Source organism: Cetorhinus maximus, chromosome 23 (assembly GCF_964194155.1).
Source record: "Cetorhinus maximus chromosome 23, sCetMax3.hap1.1, whole genome shotgun sequence".
Taxonomy (NCBI): Eukaryota; Metazoa; Chordata; class Chondrichthyes; order Lamniformes; family Cetorhinidae; genus Cetorhinus; species Cetorhinus maximus.
The window spans coordinates 23,677,993-23,700,269 of record NC_135901.1 but is presented as its reverse complement, the minus strand read 5'-3'; the positions used below and the strand labels follow the sequence as shown (position 1 = coordinate 23,700,269).

The 22,277-nt window shown below is 46.6% G+C and overlaps 1 protein-coding gene across 1 annotated transcript in view; it reads right to left on the bottom strand.

The window, feature by feature from the left end:
• Positions 1-18,009: 18,009 nt before the first annotated feature.
• LOC144697382 (uncharacterized) overlaps positions 18,010-22,277 on the bottom strand; it is a 62,361-nt gene continuing 58,093 nt past the window's right edge. Inside the window, 1 exon segment of the mRNA XM_078569360.1 lies at positions 18,010-20,402. Within this exon segment, the coding sequence (XP_078425486.1) occupies positions 19,727-20,402 (676 nt within the window). The 3' untranslated portion in view covers positions 18,010-19,726.

The following is a 22,277-nucleotide window of genomic DNA, read 5'->3' as shown; positions in this document are numbered from 1 at the left end:
AGGGGAGGCTTCACAAATACCCAGTGGAGGCCGCAAACATCAAAAAAGAAGTTAACTGTCCCGATTTTGCACCATTAGTGAGGGCTTTTTGGCAAAATCCGGTCACAGACCCGAGTTAACGGCCGCCATCTTGAGCGGGATAAATGTGCAGTAGGGCGCATGCGCGGTCATCCCTGTCCCTGTCAGCAGGAGGAGAGAATGTTGTGAATTGTCATACGGACTCGAAACGTTAACTGTTCCTCTCCGCAGAGGCTGTCAGACCTGCTGAGTTTTTTCAGCTATTTTTGCTTTTGTTGTGAATTTCTATCCTGGACTGACAGGGATGGATTTTGGAAACTCCTTTTGCAAGGGGTTAAAGCGGGGTGTGGAGACAGAAAACTCAAATCAAATATAACGTTAAGATCTGACAGAGTCACTTGATTCATTACGATCTGGATATTATTGGTTTTTGAGTTTAAGCATTGAGTTCCAGGTCATAACCACTCATTGTGTAAAAACATTAGTCCTCACATTCACCTGTATCTCTTCCCAAAAGCTTCAATCTGGGTCCAGTAATCGTTTTGCAATCAGCTAACTTTTTTTATTCAATCACGGGATTTTGGCATCCCTAGCTAGGCCAGCATTTATTGCCCATCCCTAATTGCACTTGAGAAGGTGGAAGTGAGCTGCCTTCTTGAACCGCTGCAGTCCGTGTGGTGCAGGTACACCCACAGTGCTGTTCGGGAGGGAGTACCAGGATTTTGACCAAGTGATAGTGGGTCAAACGGCGATATATTTCCAAGTCAGGATGGTGAATGACTTGGAAGGGATCTTACAGGTGATGGTGTTCCGATCTATCTGCTGCCCTTGATGGTAGTGGTCGTGGGTTTCGAAAGTGCTGTCCAAGGACCCTTGGTGAGTTTCTGCAGTGCACCTTGTAAATGGCACATGCTGCTGCTAGTGTGCATCAGTGGTGGAGGGAGTGAATGTTTGGGATGTGGTTCCAATTAAGAGCGCTGCTTTGTCCTGGGTGGTGTTGAGCTTCTTGAGTGTTGCGGGAGCTGCATTCATCCAGGCAAGTGGGGAATATTCCACCACACTCCTGACTTGTGCCTTGTAGATGGTGGACAGGCTTTGGGGAGTCAGGAGGTGAGTTCCTCGCTGCAGGATTCCTAACCTCTTACCTGCTTTTGTAGCCACAGTAATTATATGGCTCGTCCAGTTCAGTTTCTGGTCAATGGTAACCCCGCAGGATGTTGATAGTGGGAGATTCAGTGATGGTGATGCCATTGAATGTCAATGGACGATGGTCAGATTCTGTCTTGTTGGAGATGGTCATTTGCCTGGCACTTGTGTGGTGCGAATGTTACTTGCCACTTGTCAGCCCAAGCCTGGATATTGTCCAGGTCTTGCTGCATTTGGACTTGGACTGCTTCAGTATCTAAGGAGTCATGAATGGTGCTATACATTGTGCAATCATCAGCAAACATCCCCACTTCTGACCTTATGATGGAAGGGAGGTCAGTGATGAAGCAGCTGAAGATGGTTGTGCCGAGGACACTATCCTGAGGAACTCCAGCAGTGATGTCCTGGAGTTGTGATGACTGACCTCTAACAACCACAACCATCTTCCTATGTGCTAGGTATGACGCCAACCAGCGGAGAGTTTTCCACCTGGTTCCCATTGACTCCAGTTTTGCTCGGGCTCCTTGATGCCACACTCGGTCAAATGCAGCCTTGATATTAAGTGCAGTCACTGTCACCTCACCGTGGGAGTTCAGCTCTTTTGTCAATGTTTGAACCAAGGCTGTAATGAGGTCGGGAGCTGAGTGACCCTGGCGAAACCCAAACTGCGCGTCAGTGAGCAGGTGATTGCTGAGCAAATGCTGCTTCATAGCTCTATTGATGATCCCTTCCATTACTTCACTGATGATTGAGAGTAGACCGATGAGGCAGTAATTGGCTGGGATGGATTTGTCCAGCTTTTTCTGTATTTTTTGTTTCATACTGTTGAAGAGAGGGGGTGAAGCAAAATAGGGGTAGTCGAAGCTTAGGAGCAATTTGACAAAGATATCTGACACAGGACAAAGGTAATGATTGTGGTAAATGCAAAGGCAGATGTTAACAGTGGCATCAAGGTCAGTTAGCAGAATGTGTTAATAGCAGAACAAGGGCCAGCACTCTCTGAAAGCAAAACATGAGAATTAGATACAGACTGGCCCTTTCTGAGGGAGGGCATTGGGAAGTAAAGAATTATCAAAGTGGAGTACCAGTGAACCTTTGTTTCAATCCCTCTAGAACAAGTATGTCCTTGCTTAGGTAAGGAGACCAAGACTGCAAACACTACTCCAGGTGAGGCTTCATCACTGCTCTGAATAATTGTAGTAAGTCTTCTTTACTCTGATACTTAATTGCCTATGCACTTAGGAAATACTAATATGATCAGACAGTCAACATGGTTTTATCAAAGCAAAATTGTGCTTGATAAGTATATTAGCTTTCTTGAGCATGTAACTGACAGGATGGATAAAGGGCAACCAGTAGATGTCGTATACTTGGATTTCCAAAAGGCATTCGACAAAAGGCTGCAGAAATTCCCTTATCAATGACTCCAGGAGCCCAGTGCACCAAAGTGGGGTGGGGTTGTGCTCTGAGCATGCTCGTACCAGCTGATGGAGATGGACTGGGGTGGAAAAGATGGCTCAGGAGGCCATAGGAGATTGTGGGAGGAATTGGAGCTGTGCATTGGCCGGGAAGGTTCAGAAACATCTGGCCTAGGCCTGAGACCCACAATAAGAACCTCCACATCGCATGTTTGCAACTTTGGGGCTTTATCCCAGGGACATGCCCAAGTAAGCAGCCACCATCCTAGTTTAGCGAATGGCAGAGCGTATACACTGCTGGGAATAGAGAGTGAGAGCGTCTTTGTGGTCCCAGTGACCAGGAGAGAAAATGTTTGACTCATTGATTTTGTTCTCATTCTGCATTCAGGGGCTGGAGAATTGAACCCAGCCAGAGTAGAGGCAGAAAAGGGAACGGAGGAAAGATAAGGTGGTGATGGCGCTGAAATCCAATCATACTGGGAGGAGGGAGAATGTGCGCTGTGGGTGTACCTACAGCATATGGACTACAGCCGTTCAAGAAGACAGCTCACCGCCACTTTCTCAGGGGCAATTGGGGATGGGTAATAAATGCTGGCCTAGCCAGTGATACCCACATCCCATGAACGAATAAAAAAAAATGTATCAAGCTGTATGGGACGAGGATTTACTTTGAGAGCTGTGTCTGCCAGTTGGAGAACAAGAGAGGAAAAGATGTTCCATAGAAAATGGGATTGTCTGTTCTGAATTTCCATCCTGCAGTTAGAGTGATTGATGACTTGTGTAATCTCCTTTAACAGGGAATAAGAACAGGAGGATTTGCAGCAGGAAACTCAAACCAAATTTCACATTGAGATCTGACTAAATTCCTCAGGTCTGGAATATCATCGACCCTTGAATGTGGAAGGAGACATGTCTGTTCTGTCTGCGTAAAAGATTTCAAACATCATTGTGACTGGAAAAGCACCGAGACACATAAACACTCGAGTGAGAGTGTTCCAGTGAACTGACTGTGGAAAGAGCTTTAACCAGTTACACAATCTGAAAAAACATCACACCATTCACAGTGGGAAGAAACTGTACACGTGTTCTGTGTGGACGAGGTTTCAGCTGATCATCCAACCTGGAGAGACCCAAGGACACCTGCAGCATGGAGAAACCATGGAAATGTGGGGACTGTGGGAAGAGATTCAGTTGTCCATCCCACCTAGAAACTCATCGACGCACTCACACTGGGGAGAGACCGTTCATCTGCTCTGTGTGTGGGAAGGGATTTACTCAGCCATCCAGCCTCATGTCACACCAGCGAATTCACACTGAGGAGAAACCTTTTAAATGCTCTGACTGTGGAAGAAGCTTTAGGAGCTCCGGCTGTTTAATTCAACATCAGGGACTTCACACAGGGGAGAGACCGTTCACCTGCTCCAAGTGTGAGAAGAGATTTGGGTCTTCATCTCAGCTCACAAAGCACCTACGTGTGCATACGGGGGAGAGGCCATTCACCTGCCCTGAGTGTGGGAAGAGATTCAGGTGTTCACCCAACCTCACTGAACACATACGTGTGCACACGGGGGAGAGGCCATTCACCTGCCCTGAGTGTGGGAAGAGATTCACTTGTTCATCCCACCTTGCTGAACACAAGCGGGTTCACACTGGAGAGAAACCATTTGTCTGCTCCATGTGTGGGAAGGGATTCACTACGTCATCCCAGCATCTGACCCACCAGCAGGTTCACACTGAGGAGAGACCATTCACCTGCTCCACATGTGGGAAGAGATTCAGTCGTTCATCCACCCTGCAGAGACACCAGCGAGTTCACACTGGAGAGAGACCGTTCCTCTGCTCCAAGTGTGGGAAGGGATTCACTCAGTCATCCCACCTGCTGAGACACCAGCGAGTCCATAAGTGACTACAGGAGTTTGATTCTGCTGATATTGCTGCTGATAATCACATCCAGGACTGAACCATGTTCATTCTGACAGAATTCTGGCTTCCTGAACTGGGGTTTGGTGTCCAATGAATCACCTTTCTGTGTGCCAAGCCCTTGATTTCTCCAGGATAAGAGGAAACTCATTGATCTCCTGTTACCTACTGCTCTGTTTTTGGAACTTGATGGGATAGAAAGCTGACAAACCCCTGGATCTCACTGCCTACATTCCAGGATTCGGATAGAGGTGGCTGCACCGATATTGGATGGACTGCTTGTGATTTTCCAAAATTCCCTAGATTCTGGAATGGCACCAATGGATTGGAAGGTGGAAAATGTAATCCCAATATTCAAGAAAAGCCGGAGAAAGGATACGGGGAAACACAGACCATTTAGCTGGACATCAATCATCAAGAAAGCACTGGAATCTATTATTAAGGAAGTGGTAACATTGCACTTAGAAAAGGACAATTTCATGAGACAAAGTGAACATGGTTTGATGAAAGGGGAACCGTGTTTGATAAAGCTGATAGAATTTGTTGAGGATGTAACTCACCGGTTAGATAAAGCGGAACCAGGGAATATAGCATGATTGAACCTTCAAAAGTCATTTGATAAGGTGCCACACAAAAGGTTGTTGCACAATATCAAGGCTCATGGGGTTGGGGGTAGAATATTAGCATGGATAAAGGATTGGTTAAAGGTCAGAACACAAAGATTAGGAATAAACATGTCATGTTGAGGTCAGCGGGCTGTTATTCTGTAACAGCACGAGCAGTGTGACTGGGGCTTCACGTATTTACCGTCTATATTCAGGACTTATTTCAAGGGGGACTGAGTCCCAATGTGTTCAAGTTTGCTGATCATATCAAGTTAGGTGGATAAGTAAGCTGTGAGGAGGACACAAGGAGTCTGCAGAGGGACATGGACAGGTTGAATGAGTGGGCAAGAAGGTGGCAGATTGAGTATAATATGGGAAAGTGTGAGTTTATTCACTTGGGTAAGAAGCAGAGAGAAACTGAATATTTCTTGAATGGCGAGAAACTAAATGTTGTTGTTCAGAGGGATTTGGGCTTCCTTGTTCAAGAAGCAAAGGAAGTGAACATACAGGTGCAGCAAACAATTAGAAAATAAATGATATGTTAGAGTTGATTCCAAAAGGATTGGAGTAGAAGAGTAAGGAAGTCTCGCTACAATTGTCCAGGGCTCTAGTGATACCACATCTGGACTACTGTTTACAGTTTTGACCTCCTTACCTAATGAAGGATTCACTTCCTTTGGAGGGATTGTAATGAATGTTCAGTAAATTGATTCCTGGGGTGATGGGGCTGTGCTATGATGAGAGATTGAGTGGACTGGTCCTATACTCTCTATATTTTAATGGAAGGCTCTGAGAATTTTCATTAGATTGATCCCTGGGATGATGGGGCTGTGCTATGATGAGAGATTGAATAGACTGGGACTATACTCTGCAGTTTAATGGAAGGTTCTGAGATTGTTCACTAGATTGATTCCTGGGGCGATGGGATGTGCTATGATGAGAGATTGAATAGACTGGGACTATACTCTGCAGTTTAATGGAAGGTTCTGAGATCGTTCACTAGATTGATTCCTGGGGCGATGGGATGTGCTATGATGAGAGATTGAGTAGACTGGGACTATACTCTCTGCAGTTTAATGGAAGATTCTGAGAGGCTGTTTCCCAGGCTTGAGAGTCTACAGCCAGGAGGCATCATCTCTGGCCTTTCAGACTGAAACTAGGAATAACTTCCTTCACTCAGAGGGCTGTCAATCTTTGGAATTCTCTACTCCAGAGGATTGTGGATGCTCACTTGTTCACTGTGTTAGAGGCTGAGATCGACCGGTTTTTGGACTCGAAGGAAATCAAGGTTTGAGTGGGAAAGTCAAGTTGAGATTGAGAATCAGCCATGATATGATTAAATGTCAGAGCAGGTTTTAGAGTCTGTATGATTTACTTCAGCTCTTATTTCTTACGTTCTCCTTTCTAATTCTGGATTATTTCACTTCTCAGACCTTTGGTTATTCTCATGGACACGTACCAGCTCCCCATACCTTCCAGAGGTTCTCCATCATGCTGGGGTCAACAGCACGGAGACCACCCTCCAGAAAATTCCACTTAGATGGCCAGGCCATGTCCCCCACATGGATGATAACAGAATTCCCAAGCAGATCGTCAATGGGGAACTGTCTCAGGGTAAACAACATCAAGGTGGTCAGTACAAACGTTACAAGGACACCCTAAAAAAGAGCCTTACAAACTTGTGCATTGCAGACCACATCTCTGGGGAAAACATTGCAGCCTACTGGCCCATGTGGAGACAAACACTGAAATTTGGTTCAGAATGTTTCAAGGACCATCTGCTCCAGACTCACAACATCCGATGTGCCCAGAGGTGGAGCAGCAGAAGATGTTCCCCCAGGCACCAACAACAACAACATGAACTGTCAGTTCTGTGGACGTCCATGTCAATCCCACATTGGACTCTTCAGTCATGAGAGGACCCACAGAAAATTATGAAATCGCTTACAGCTTGGACATACTCGAACAACGAGGAGCCTACCCCAACATTATCCCTGTTCTCCGGATCGGGGAACTATACTCTGTCTGTATGATTGCAGTACTGTTAATAAAGTCAGGAAAAGACAACCTGTTGTTGTGAGCTTGATTATCTGGAGTCTGAAACCACAAGATTCAACATTTAGAGTCAACAAGATGAACAAGGAAACACATCACAGCTCAATACTCCAGCTCAATATTCCCAGGAGAAAGTCTGTCATCTAACACCTCGAGTGGACAGAACAGAGAAAGATCCCAACCGTAAGAAACCCTCAAATCATTTGTAAATATCTTTGAAATGCTGACAGGTTCCAACAGTCAGTTTCCATTACATTGAAGTCAATGGAAGGTGAGAGAGCAGTTATTCTAGAATTATAAAGAACACTAGTTAGATCACAGCTAGAGTACTGAGTACAGTTCTAGTCAGGGGCCCAGATAGAGTGAATAGGAAGGTCCTATTTCATTAACAGAGAGGTCAATGACCAGGTGGCAGATTTTTAAAGTCATTGGTGGAAGGATTAACGGGGAGTTGAGGAATGTTTTCACCCAGAGGGTGGTGAGGGTCTAGAACTCACTGTCTGAAAGGGTGGTAGAGGCAGAAATACTCACATTTGAAAAGTATTCCAAAATGCACAGGTGTAGCTGTAACCTACAGAGCTATGGATCAGGAGCTTGAAAGTGGGATTAGACTGGAGAGCTCATTTTCAGGTGGCACAGACATGATGGGCTGAATGGCCTCCTCTGTGCTGTAAATTTCTATGATTCTATGATGACAAGTGGTCCTCATGTTTTTATCCGAGACAGGCCTCAGACCAATCATTTGCTCCACGTGTTGATGTGATGGTTCGAGCTAAGAGGTGTGTTCCGGAATCTGTGGTCAAAGGTTGTAATTATTGAGACAGACCCTAATTGAAGAGGGAAACTGAGAAAGGAACTGACTTGCTAAGGAAACTAAGACTGAACCTGGTTAAAATCATATAAAAGGACACAGAGAGCCCTCAGAGCTCAGTAGTAGATGATTTTCAGTGCTGCTGTACAGGCAGGCTGAAGAAGATGGAGACTCGAAACAGAAGCTGAGAATAAGGAAATATACAGTTTCTGCAGCTGTTTCTGTTACTTGGTGGATCTACACCATCCAGACCGTTGTAAGCAGAGTTGAGATGGTTCCGCAGATGTGTGTCATTTTTGGTGAAGACCATGCCCGTGGAACTCAGGTTGTGCGCTGCTGTCGGCTGGAGATCAGGCTACATCCTAGAAGAAGAGGAGCTGAAATTCCTTGTGAGGAAGACAGTGTTCTGAGTTGTGACTGAGACTGATGACATATAAGCGATACACTGCCAAGTCAAATCATAAGACCTGTCTTAATTGTATCTGCCATTTAATGTGTAATTTATCATTTATAATTGACCATGATTTGCCTTTTAATTCATGTTGAACTAATGTTGACTTTGTGTTTTAGAGTATAGATGATTAACTAAGAAAGCGTTCAGTGTTTGCTTTGCTTGACTCCCGTACAGTAAAAATTCTTCTGTTTAAATTGTGGAATCTTGTGTCTTCGTTCTTTCCATAAATAATTGAGATTTCAGATTTCTTCTGTTTTGAATAACAAGCTACTGGTCTCTCCCGAGATTATGGCAGGTGCCAGGTATCAGGAGCAGTAAATAAAGTCTAAATGTCAGTAAGCAGTGATATGATTTATCTGTATCCAGTTCTATTTGAATACCTTTTGCTGAATGGGGCCCTCACCCAGTGCTCAGAATTGAACACAATATTTGAGCTGATCAGGGATTTATAAAGATTCAGGATAACTTCCTTGTTTTTGTATTCCATGCCTCCATTAATAAACTGAGAATCCCATCAGCATTTTTTAAAACAGCTTGATCAACTTGCCTTATCACAATGAAAGAAGTGTGTCCATTCACCCCCAAGTATTTTGTTGCTACACACTCTGTTTAAAATTCTACTATTTAGTTTATGCTGCATCTCCTCATTCTTCCTTCCAAAATGCATCACTGACTGTGAATCACTTTGGGATGTTCTGAGGGTGTGAAAGGTGTTAAATGAACACAAGAATTTTCTTTCTCTTTTACAGCTGATTTAAAGTTGTAGATTTTTCTCCAAAGATTAAATTTGGATCGATTAACTATTTTACTGCACAAACAACTTCAGGGAGTCAGTGAATTAAGAGGAAAGATCCCAGACAGCGGTTCTTCAAGGTACACTGCAGACCCAACAGCTCAATCAGCTCCTCTCTCAGCTCAGGAGATCTCAACAACCCCACATACTGTCCACAGGGGAGTTCTCCTGGTGCAGTGGGACCAACATTCATGCTTTAACTGGCACCAAAAAAACTGGATTAATCGGTCACTGGTCTGATTGCTGTTTGTGGAATCTTATCATGTGCATACTGACTATTGTGAAACAGTAACAAATTGTATTTGTATAACATGTTTAATGTAATAAAACATCCCAAGGTGCTTCGGGGGAGTTATAAAGAAAAAATTAACACGGAGTCACATTGATTGGAGAGGCAGATTTTAACAAGCATCTTTAATCAGGAGAGAGAGCTAGAGGGGTAGAGAGGTTTAAGGAGGGAATTTCAGAGTTTCATGCATGGGCACAGGCACCATTGGGGGAGTAATTAAAATCAGGGATGTTCAAGAGGCCAGAATGAGAAGGGTGCAGATATCTCACAGGATGTGTGAAACTGGAGATTACAGAGATAGAGAGGGACAGGGCAATGGAGGAATTTGAAAACAAGGATGTAAATTTTAAAGTCAAGGCATTGCTTGACCAGGAGCCAATGTGGGTCAGTGAGCACAGGGGTGATGGGTGAATGAGACATGGTGATGGTTGAATGAGACATGGTCTGAGAAAGCACACGGGCAGCAGAGTTTTGGTTAATCTCACATTTCCGTGTTGCGACAGGGTGAACGTGAGAGGCTGGTCAGAAATGTATTGGAATTGTCGAGTCTAAAGGTAACACGGACATAGATGAGGGTTTCAGCAGCAGATGAGCTGGGGTGGGGTGAAGACAGGAGATGTTATGGAGATTGAAATATCTGGTATTAGTGATGGTGTGGATATGTGGTCAGTAGCTCATCTTGGGGTCAGATATGAGACTAAGATTGTGAACAGTGTGGTTCAGCCTCAGACAGTTCCCAGGGAGAGGGATGGACTCGGTAGTTTGGGAACGGAATTTGTAGTGGTGACTGAAGACAATGGCTTTGGTCTTCCCAATTTTTAATTGGAGAAAATTTCTGCTCATCCAGTACGGGATGTCGGATAAGCAGTTTGATAATTTAGTAACAGTGGGGGAATGGAGAGGGATGGTGGTGAGGTAGAGCTGGGCATTGTCAGTGTACATGTGAAAACTAACACGGTGCTTTTGGATGATGTTGCCTAGTGGCAGCATGTAGATGAGAAATAGGAGGGACCAAGGATTGATCCTTGGGGAACACCAACTTCAAGTACTTTGGTGAGGAAAGGGAGATTGGAGATGGGGTGGTAATATTTGCAAAGACAGTGGTGTCAAAGGTTTTTTGGGTTGGATGATGAGGGTGAATTTAAAGGGGAGAGGGACAGTATCAGAAGTGAGACAGAACCATTAACAATATCAGATAACGTAGGGAAGTTGGGTGATCAGTGCTTTAAGTGGGGAAAGAGTGAAGGGAGAAGGCAGGTCTCATGGACGAGATGAGCAATGAGGGGGTATGATGGGAGGTAGGAGAGAAACTGGAGAAAGATGTGAGTTCAGACCAGGGGGAAGTTTAAAGACAGAATGACCGAGTGGGCTAATGAAAGGGAGGGAAGCAGCTGATCAGATTGTCTCAATCTTAGTGACAAAGAAGCTCCATGAGAACCTCACACTTGTTGTTGGAGGTGAGGGTGGAGGAGACGGGGGAGAATCTGGCAATTTGTGAGGCCGGCACTAGGAAAAAGTGACCATGAAAACTGCTGGATTGTCATCAAAACCCAACTGGTTCATTAATGTCCTTCAGGGAAGGGAACCTGCCACCTGGTCTGGGCCTGCACAAGACTCTGTCCTCTATGGGAGGGGTGAAAGGGAGAGAGAAAGAGGTGGGAGAGGCAGGAGACGAAGAGGAATTCTTTATATCGATAACTTGGCCAGAACTACAGAACATCCTAAACCCTCAACCCCCACCACGTAGAAGGACCAGGGTATCAGGTGTATGTGAACACCATCACCTCCAAGTACCCTTCCAAGACACACACCATCCTGACTTGTCTGACATCCAGTACTGGATGAACAGAAATTACCTCCACTTAAATATTGGGAAGACTGAAACCATTGTCTTCAGTCCCCACTACAAGCTCCACTAATCACTGACTCCATCCTCTCCCTGGCAACTGTCTGAGACTGAATCAGACTGTTCACAACCATGGAGTCATCTTTAAAACTGAGTCGAGTTTTAAGCTACATACCTGTTACATCCCTGAGACCGCCTATTTCCACCTTGTAAACATCGCCCGACTCCACCCTAGTCTCAGCTCATCTGCTGCTGAAACTCTCAACCATTCCTTTATTATCTCGAGATTTAATTATCCTAACACACTCCCGTCCAGCCTCCTACATTCAACCTCTCTGCAATCTTGAGGTCATCCAAAACTCTGCTGCCTGTGCGCTTATTCGCACCAAGTCTTGTTCACCCATCAGCTCTGTCTTTTTTAAAAATTCTTTCACAGGGTGTGGGCATCACTGGCTAGGGCAGCATTTATCACCCATCCCTAATTGCCCTTGAGAAGCCGGTGGGGAGGTCCAGTTCTCGTTGCAGTCCATGTGGTGTAGGTACATCCATGGTGCTGTTAGGGAGGGAGTTCCAGCGACAGTGAAGGAATGGCGATATATTTCCAAGTCAGGATGGTGAGTGATTTGGAGGGGAACTTCCAGGCAGTGGTGTTCCCTTTTATCTGTTGCCCTTGTCCTTCTAGATGGTAGTGGCCGTGTGTTCGGAATGCGCTGTCAAAGAATCCTTGTGAGTCGCTGCCGTGCATTTTGTAGATGGTACACACTGCTGCTGCTGTGCATCAGTGATGGAGGGAGTGAATGTTTAAGTGACTGGAGTGCCAGTTACGTGAGATGCTTTATCCTGGATGGTATTGAGCTTTGAGTGTAGTTGGAGCTGCTCTCATCCAGGCAAGTGGATATTCCAATATTCCATCACATCCCTGACTTGTGCCTTGTAGATGGTGGACAGGTTTTGGGGAGTCAGGAGGTGAGTTACTCTCCACAGAATTCTCAGCCTCTGACCTGCCCTTGTCGCCCCAGTATTTCTATGGCTAGTCCAGTTCAGTTTCTGGTCAATGGTAACTCCCAGGATGTTGATAGTAGGGGATTGAACGATGGTAATGCCATTGAATATCACGGAGGGATGGTCAGATTCACTGTTGTTAGTGACGGTCATTGCCTGACATTTGTGTGGCATGAATGTTCACCCTTCAACCCTGTGCTCACTGACCTACAAAGTCTCCAGGTTAAGAAGCTCCAAAATTTTTAATTTCCCATCCTGGCTTTCAAATTCCTTCATTCTCACAGCCTGCCATAACTCTGTACCCATGGTGACTGTCCGCCATAACTCTGTAACCATGGTGACGGCCTGCCATGACTCTGTAACCATGGTGACTGCCCGACCTAACTCTACAATCATGGTGACTGCCCCCCATAGCTCTGTAATCTCTTCCAACCTCACAAGCTTCCCAGATATCTACTTCTCTAATTCTGACATTCTGAGCTCGCCTGATTTTAATTGTTCCATCTTTGGTGACCACATCTTCGGCTGCCAACAGCATAAGCTCTGGGATTTCCTCTCTAAACCCCTCCACATCTCGACCTCACTTTCTTACTTTAAGATTATCCTTAAAACCTACCTCTGTGGCCAAGCCTTTGGCAATCTGCCCTCATATCTCCTTACATGACTCTGTGCCAAATGTTGCTTTATAAAACACCCGTGAAACACCTTGGAAAGGTCTATTACATGAAATGTGTTATATAAATACACATTGTTGTTGTTGATTTGGACATATATCGCTGTTCCCTCATCATCGTTGTAACTCCTTACCTCACACATTGTTGGAGCATCTTCACCACATGGACTGCAGTGGTTCAAGGAGGTCAAACATCATCTTCTCCACAGGTAACGGGATGGGAAATATCTGCTGCTGGTCTTGTTAATGAAAGGGCAGGGGAGTGGGACTAGCTGATTTGCTTTTGCAGAGAGACAGCACAGGCAGAACGGGCTGAATGTCCTCCATCTGCATTATAACCATTCAATGATTCAATGATAAAGAACCGACACTGGAGACCAGGGACCAGCCTCTGGAACCAATGCCCAGCCTGATACAAACCGGCTCTTCATTGATCTGGGAGCTGCGGCCCCGCTCGGTGTAAACGGGGGAGGGGGAACCGGTCAGTTTATTTCCGGGGTTTGCGGTTTACACAACATGTTTCCGGAGCCTCTCCGTCCACCCGCCGGATCCATCGCTCCCACCGCCCCGCCATCCCCCCATTTACCCATTGTGGACCCGTCTCCCTAACGCCATTACCCGCGCTGCGCATGCTTCAGTCACAGCCTGGCCCCGCCCCTTCATTCGCTCCGATTGGTTGGAGGACCAGACCCAGCTGATGGGACCTCCAGTCCCGCCCCCTCTTCCTTTTGGTCCGGAGCTGCCGTCAATCACTAGGGCATTGTGACGGTTTCAAACGCTGAGAGATGCCAGACTCAGCCTGACTTGCTGATTCTTGGCAGCATTTTCTGTTGGGGAATTAGAGCTAGAGATGGATGGTCAGTTCCCCTCTGTCCGGAGGGGATTCACACTCATTTCCCCAGTGCAGTGATTATCACGTTTACTTTACATGAGAAAGTCCCCGGCTAAATCCCGGCTGGAAAATTGTTACTGATTTTTTTTTATTCATTCACGGGAAGTGGGCTTCACTGGCTGGGCCAGCATTTATTGCCTATCCCCAGTTGCCCTTGAGAAAGTGGTGTGGAGCTGCCCTTTTGAACCGCTGTTAGGGAGTTCCAGGATTTTGATCCAGCGACAGGATGGTGAGTGACTTGGGGGGTAACTTCCAGGTGGTAAAAGCAAAATACTGTGGATGCTGGAAATCTGAAACAAAAACAGGAAATGCTGGAAAAACGCAACAGGTCTAACAGCATCTAGAGAGAGAATAAACACACAATTAATGTTTCAAGTCTGTATGACTCTCCTTCCAGGTGATGGTGTTCCCATATATCTGCTGCACTTGTCCTTCTAGATGGTAAGTGGTCATTGGTTTAGAAGTTGCTGACAAAGCAGCCTTGGTGAATTCCTGCAGTGCATCTTGGAGATACACTGCTGATACTGTGCGTCAGTGGCTAGAGGGGCAGCAAGTTCTGGAGCACCAAGTCTTCAGTACTATTGCCAGAACATTGTCAGGGCCCATAGCCTTTGCAGTATCCAGTGTCTTTAGCCACTTCTTGACAGCACTTGGAGTGAATTCAATTGGCTGAAGACTGCCATCTGTGATTTTGGATACTTCCGGAGGAACCCGAGATGGATCATCCACTCGTCACCTCTGGCTGAAGGTTGTAGCAAATGTTTCAGCCTCATCTTTTACACTGATGTGCTGAGCTCCTCCATCATTGAAGATGGGGATATTTGTGAAGCCTCCTCCTCCAGTGAGTTGTTTAATTGTCCACCACCATTCACGATTGGATGTGGCAGGACTGCAGAGCTTGGATCTGGTCCGTTGGTTGTGGGATTGCTTAGCCCTGACTATCACTTGCTGCTTATGCTGTTTGGCACACAAGTAGTCCTGCATTATAGCTTCAAAAGGTTGAAACCTTATCTTTAGGTATGCCTGGTGTTGCTCATGGCATGCCCTCCTGCACTCTTCATTGAACCAGTGTTGGTCCCCTGGCTTGATGGTAATGGTAGAGTGGGGGATTTGCCAGGCTATGGGGTTACAGGTTGTTTTTGAGTGCAATTCTGTAGCTGCTGATGGCCCACAGCGCCTCATGGATGCCCAGTCTTGAGTTGCTAGATCTGTTCAAAATCTATCCCATTTAGCACGGTGGCAGTGCCACTGTGGAGGGCATCCTTAATGTGAAGGTGGGACTTTCTCTTCATAAGGACTGTGCGGTGGTCACTCCTACTGATACTGTCATGGACAGTTGCATCTGTGGCAGGCAGGTTGGTGAGGATGAGGTCAAGTGTGTTCTTCCCTCTTCTTAGTTCCTTCACCACCTGCCGCAGACTCAGTGTAGCAGCTATGTCAGTTAGGTCTCAGTCAGTAGTGGTACCACCGAGCCACTCTTAGTGATGGACACTGAAGTCCCCCACCCAGAGTACATTCTGCACCCTTGCTACCCTCGGTGCTTCCTCCAAGCAGTGCTCAACATGGAGGAGCACTTATTCATCAGCTGAGGGAGGGCAGTACGTGGTAATCAGCAGGAGGTTTCCTTGCCCATGTTTGACCTAATGCCACGAGACTTCATGGGGTCTGGAGTTGATGTAGAGGGCTCTCAGGGCAACTCCCTCTCGGCTGTATACCAATGTGCTGCCACCTCTGCTGCACCTGTCCTTCCAATGGGACAGGACATACCCAGGGATGGTGATGGTGGTGTTGGGTGGGGGTGGAGAAGCGGGCAGAGAGAAGTATTAAATAAAGTACAAACCTGAGAGTTGGACCGGGGTTAACGGGACACCGATTGGAGCGGATGCGGAGCTGGGTGGAGCAGACCAGGTGATCACAATTGGAGGGGGGGGGGGGGGGGGGGGGCAGTGACTGATGTACACTCCAACCAATAGGGAGAGGGTCGGCAGGACTGGAGGACAGATTGGGGGTGGGTCCTCCAACCAATGGCGGTGCGGCAGGGGGCAGGGTGTGGTGTGGCGCTCAGGTGCGCTGACACGGATTGTGAGGCGCTGTCCCCGGGTGAGAGCAGCACAGAGCTGGGACTGGAAACTGGGGCTGTTCTGGGACAGGGGGCATAGGGGGAGGGGCATCACAGGCAAAAATAATACAATAATTAAAATGTTTATATATTATTTATTAATTGTAGATATATATAAAAGTGTAAATCGATAAACCTTTAAGAGAATGTGGAACAACAGCAACCTGACCAAGAACCAAACTGAGTCTGCCAAGCCCGCGTCCTCAGCACATTCCTCAACAGTGGTGAGATCTGCACAACATACGCTGGGCAGGAGAAAAGGCTGAACAGTTTCCACCTTCACCATCTCAACACGTTTCCTCAGCACCTCCCAGTCATCAACTCAGAGGCCCTGGCACACACTAATTCCATCAACAGCCGCTCATTACAAAGTAAAAGTGCTGGCTCAGCCACGTCCATCGGATAGATGGCTGTTTACCCAGAGCTCTTCTGTAGGTGAACTGGCCACTGGATAACAATCCTCCGGACATCCAGGTCTCCACTGCAAGGAGGATATGAAGATGAGGACATTGACACTGACAACGGGGAGACAGTTGCCAATGGCTATGACCTCTGGAGGCTGACTGCTTGGAAGGGCCTTGGAAGTGGTGTGAAGAAACGGAAAGCTCAGCTGGCTGAGATGAGGGCCCAGAGCAAACAGAGGCCATTGAATCCTGCACCTTCTCAGCCCATTGCCTTTATCTTCAGCACATGGAGCAGAGGCCTCCATGTAGGGCCCTCAGCCACATCAGGTTATGCTTAACACAGAGTTCATCACCACAGCACAAACCATCCGTTGACATTCAATGGCATTACCATCGTTGAATCCCCCAGTCTCAACATCCTGGAGGTTACCATTGACCAGAAACTAAACTGGACTATCCATATAAATACTATGGCTACAAGAGCAGGTCAGAGGCTAGGAATCAAGTGATGAGTAACTCACCTTCTGACTCCCCAAAGACTGTCCGCCATCTACAAGGCACAAGTCAGGAGTGTGTTGGAATATTCCCACTTGCCTGGATGAGTGCAGCTCTATCAACACTGAAGCAGCTCAACACCATCCAGAATAAAGCAACTTGCTTGATTGGCACCCCATCCACCACTTTAATCATTCACTCCTTCCACCACTGACGAACAGTAGCAGCAGTGTGTTGCATCTACGAGATGCACTGCAGCAACTCACCAAGGTTCCTTTGACAGCACCTGCCAAACCCATGACCTCTGCCACCTAGAAGAGCAAGGGCTGTCGACACATGGAAGCACCACCACCTGGAAGTTCCCCTCCAAGCCACTCACTATCCTGACTTGGAAATATATCGCTGTTCCTTCACTGTCGCTGGGTCAAAATCCTGGAACTCCTTCTCTAGAAACACTGTGGGTGTACCTATACCACATGGACTGCAGCGGTTCAACAAGGCAGCTCACCACCACCTTCCCAAGGGCAACTAGGGATGGGCAATAAATGCTGGCTCAGCCAGTGAAGCCCGTGAAGGAATAAAAAAAAAATCAGCTCAGGAGATGGAAGACTGCCAAAGAAAGATAAACACTTTTCAGAACAAGTATTTTGTATCTGTCTTGATGGTTGAAGACACCTAAAGCATCCCAAGAATAGTAGAAAATGAAAGGGCTAAAGGGAGGAAGCAACTAGAGAAAAACTACTAGGAAAACTAATGGGACTAAGGGATAACAAGTCTCCTGGACCTGATGGCCTGAGGGTCTTAAAGGAAGTGGCTACAGAGAGAGTGGATGCTTTGGTTGTAATCTTTCAAAACTCCCTAGATTCTGGAAAGATCCCAGCAAATTGGAAAATCAGAAATGTAACACCGTTATTGAAGAGAAGGAAGGAGACAGAAAGCAGGAAACTATAGACCAGTTAACCCAACATTTGTCATTGGGAAAATACTGGAATCCATTATTAAGGAAGTAGGCAGAGTCAACACGGTTTTGTGAAAGGGGAATCATGTTTGACAAATTAGAGTTCTTTGAGGATGTAACAAACAGGGTGGATAAAGGGGAACCAGTAGATGTAGTGTAAAAGAAAAATACTGCAGATGCTGGAAATCTGAAATAAAAACTGAAAATGCTAGAAAAGCTCAGGTCTGGCAGCATCTGTGGAGAGGGCTGAAGAAGCGTCATACGGACTCGAAACATTAACTCTGTCTCTCTCTCCACAGATGCTGCCTGACCTGCTGAGTTTTACCAGCATTTTCTGTTTTTATTTCAGTAGATGTAGTGTATTTAGATTTCCAAAAGGCATCCTAAAAGATGCCACATGAAAGGTTACTGCACAAAGATAACAGCTTATGGTGTTGGTGAAATACATTAGAATGGATAAAGGATTGGCTAACTAACAGGAGAGCTGGGATAAAGGGGTCATTTTCAGGTTGGCAAACTGTAACTAGTGAGGTGGCACAGAGATCAGTGCTTTGGGGCTCAACTATTTACAATCTATATCAATGACTTGGATGAAGGGACTGACTGCATTGTAGCCAAATTTATTGCTGATACAAAGATAGGTAGGAAAGAAGATTGTTAGGAGAACACAAAATTTGCAAAGGGATGTACATAGGATAGGTGGGCAGTCTAAATTTTGCAGATGGAGTATAAAGTGGGAAAATGTGCGCATTTCCACTTTGGTAGGAATTGGGAATATCGAGTCTAGGAGGGGAGGTGTGGAATATCTGACCAGGAAAAGGCCATTTAGCCCAATGAGCCTATTCTCCATTTCACCAGAAAATGGCTGATCTGTCACTTCCAGACATCCATTCCATGATATTTAATACCATTGGTTAACATGACAGCTGTGGCCTTGGTAGAACTATCACCTCCAAGTCAGCACCTATGGGATCAAGTCCCACATCAGCAGTGTGAAATGGCTAGCCTCACCTGTTGCTGAAATATTTGGACCTGAAGAGTGCCCAGTATGCCTTAAATAACCCTGGAAGGGGACCGTATCTCAAAACTTTGAGCAACAGGTGAGGTTAACTGTTTTCACGCTGTGTCTATGCAGTAGCAACACGAGTGGTATTTTCCACTAACAGGATGCTGACGTGAAGCCAAAAAGCATTTTGCCTACAACTCAAATGAGTGATGTGGTATATAAATTTCAGTGTTGCTGTGATGCCAGGTAACAGGCTGTACGTTGCAACAGGTGGATCATATCAAACTGCATGTCACTTTGGCTACTCACAATAGGCAGCATACTGGCTGTACTCAAACAGCTCAGGCTTGCAAATCTCAGGACATAATGTCTAACATTAGATGTGATTCTGTGAATTGCTGAACATTCCAGGGTGTGCTCAGAATTATACTAACAACCGATTTAAGATTATCAATCAAGCTCACCATGTGGCTGACGTATGCTTGCTGGAAGCTACATATGTTCCGACACAGGGATCTGTCCTCAGCAGGCAGGACACTATCCAGGCATTGCACCATTTTTGAATTAAATAAAAGTGTGGGGGATAATAGTTCCCTGGTGAATTCTCCATGGCAACGCCTCAAATGATCAGAGTCAACTTGTCAACCAATCAGCACCCTTTTCTGATGCAGTATATATTGTTCTTCACTTTGAAATTTAGCATTCTTGCATCTGTCCTGATGAGTGCAAGATGCAAAGCTTCGACAGCATATCTCTCTTTTTCTCAGCAATATTCACGTTTTGTTCTACCAAGCGAGTGCTGGCAAAATTGGAGCAGTGCAGTCAGTTGTGAACTTGCTGGTGCTTCACCAGGTAGGATGATCGACTGAATCCCTTCCCACAAACAGAGCAGGTGAAGGGCCTTTCCCCAGTGTGAACTCGCTGGTGGCTCACCAGGTTGGAAGCTTGAGCGAATCCCTTCCCACACATGGAGCAGGTGAATGGATTCTCCCCAGTGTGAACTCTCTGGTGGCTCAGCAGGTTGGAAGCTTGTGTGAACCCCTTCCCACACATGGAGCAGGTGAATGGCCTCTCCCCACTGTGAACTCGCTGGTGTGTCAACAGGTCAGTTGACTGGTTAAATCCCTTCCCACATTCGGAGCAGGTGAATGGTCTCTCCCCGGTGTGAACTCGCTGATGTCTGAGAAGGGATGATGACAGAGTGAATCCTTTCCCACACATGGAGCAGGTAAACGGTCTCTCCCCAGTGTGAACTCGCTGGTGTGCCAGCAGGCTTCCTGACTCAGCGAACCCCTTTTCACACACACAGCAAGTGAATGGCCTCTCCCCAGTGTGTACTCGCTGGTGTCTCAACATGTTGGAGGCTTGAGTGAATCCTTTCCCACACTCAGAGCAGGTGAACGGATTCTCCCCTGTGTGAACTCGCTGGTGCGTCAGCAGGTTGGAGGGATGAGTGAATCCCTCCTCACACAGAGAGCAGGTGAATGGTCTCTCCCCACTGTGAACCCGTTGGTGCGAAAGCAGGTCAGATGACTGGATGAATCCCTTCCCACACATGGAGCAGGTGAACGGTCTCTCCCCAGTGTGAACTCGCTGGTGTCTCCGCAGGCTGGATGACAGTGTGAATCCCTTCCCACATTTGGGGCAGATGAATGGCCTCTCCCTGGTGTGACTGCAGCGATGAGTTTCCAGCTCAGAGGGGTGACTGAATCCCTTCCCACAGTCCCCACATTTACACGGCCTCTGTTCAGTTTGGTCACACTTGTGAGTCTGCAGGTCGGACGATCGTTCGAATCCGCATCCACACACAGAACACGGATACAGTTTATCCACACTGCAAATGCTGCTCTCCGCTTCCATATTGCCGATAATCTTCAGGTCCTGATGAGTGGTGTGAGTCAGAGAGATTGGCGCAGTTTCATCTGAGGTTCCCAGCCACAGACTCTCTCCCTGTAAAGCAAGTTTCCATCAGCAATAACTAAAAACAGGAGAGAAATTCAGAATAGACAATTTACTAGCTTTACCTAAATATTGCTCCAAAGCCTGCTGTCTCTCCTCTCAGCACTGAAATCAGTCTATCTTGCAATGCCTCTGTCCCTTTAAATTACAAGTGAACACAGAGGGACAGTGTCCCTTTAATCCCCTTGGCGGCATTCTGCAGGGATCGTTCCCTCCGGGACACCCTGGTTCACTCCTCCATCACCCTCTACACCTCAACCCCCTCCCACGGCACCTTCCCATGCAACCGCAGAAGGTGCAACACCTGCCCCTTTACTTCCCCTCTCCTCACCGTCCAAGGGCCCAAACACTCCTTTCAAGTGAAGCAGCATTTCACTTGCACTTACCTCAATTTAGTCTACTGCATTCGTTGCTCCCAATGCGGTTTCCTCTCCATTGGAGAGACCAAACGCAGACTGGGTGACCGTTTTGCAGAACACCTTTGGTCTGTCCGCAAACATGACCCAGAACTCCCTGTCGCTTGCCATTTCAACACTCCACCCTGCTCTCATGCCCACATGTCTGTCCTTGCATTGTTCCAGTGAAGCTCAACGCAAACTGGAGGAACAGCACCTCATCTTCCGACTAGACACTTTACAGCCTTCCGGACTGAATATTGAGTTCAACAATTTTAGATCATGAACTGTCTCCTCCATTCCCACCCCCTTTCTGACCCCCCCCCCTTTTTTTTCCAAAAATTTATATAGATTTTTCTTTTCCCACCTATTTCCATTATTTTTAAATGTATTTCCATCCATTGTTTTACCTCTACCTTTTAGCCTATTTCGATCCCTTCCCTTCATCCCACCGCACCCCTACTAGGGCTATATGTACCTTGCTTGTCTTGCTTTCTACCCTTCATTAGCACATTCCTTAGATAATATCACCACCTTCAACACCCCTTTGTCCTTTTGTCTGTGACATCTTTTGGTTATCTCCGCCTATCACTGGCCTTCTATCCAGCTCTGCCTGTCCCACCCCCCCTTCAACCAGCTTATATTTCACCTCTTTTCTATTTTTCCTTAGTTCTGTTGAAGGGTCATTCGGACTCCACGTTAACTGTGTTCCTCTCCGCCGATGCTGCCAGACCTGCTGAGTTTTTCCAGGTATTTTTATTTTTGTTTTGGATTTCCAGCATCCGCAGTTTTTTGCTTTCGTCCCTTTAAATATCCCGAGCTGCTGCCGGGATACGCGCATGCTCAGTCGGTTGAAACCAACCAGGCGGGTCCTGGGCCAAGCGGCCATTGAAAGGCCGAATAATGGAACGAAGGCGAGTTTTCCCAAACCGAGTGAGCGAGCTCGAGGATGGGGTAGGGATGGAGAGGCGGGCGGAGAGACTCAGAGAGAGAATCAAATAAAATACAAACCGGAGAGT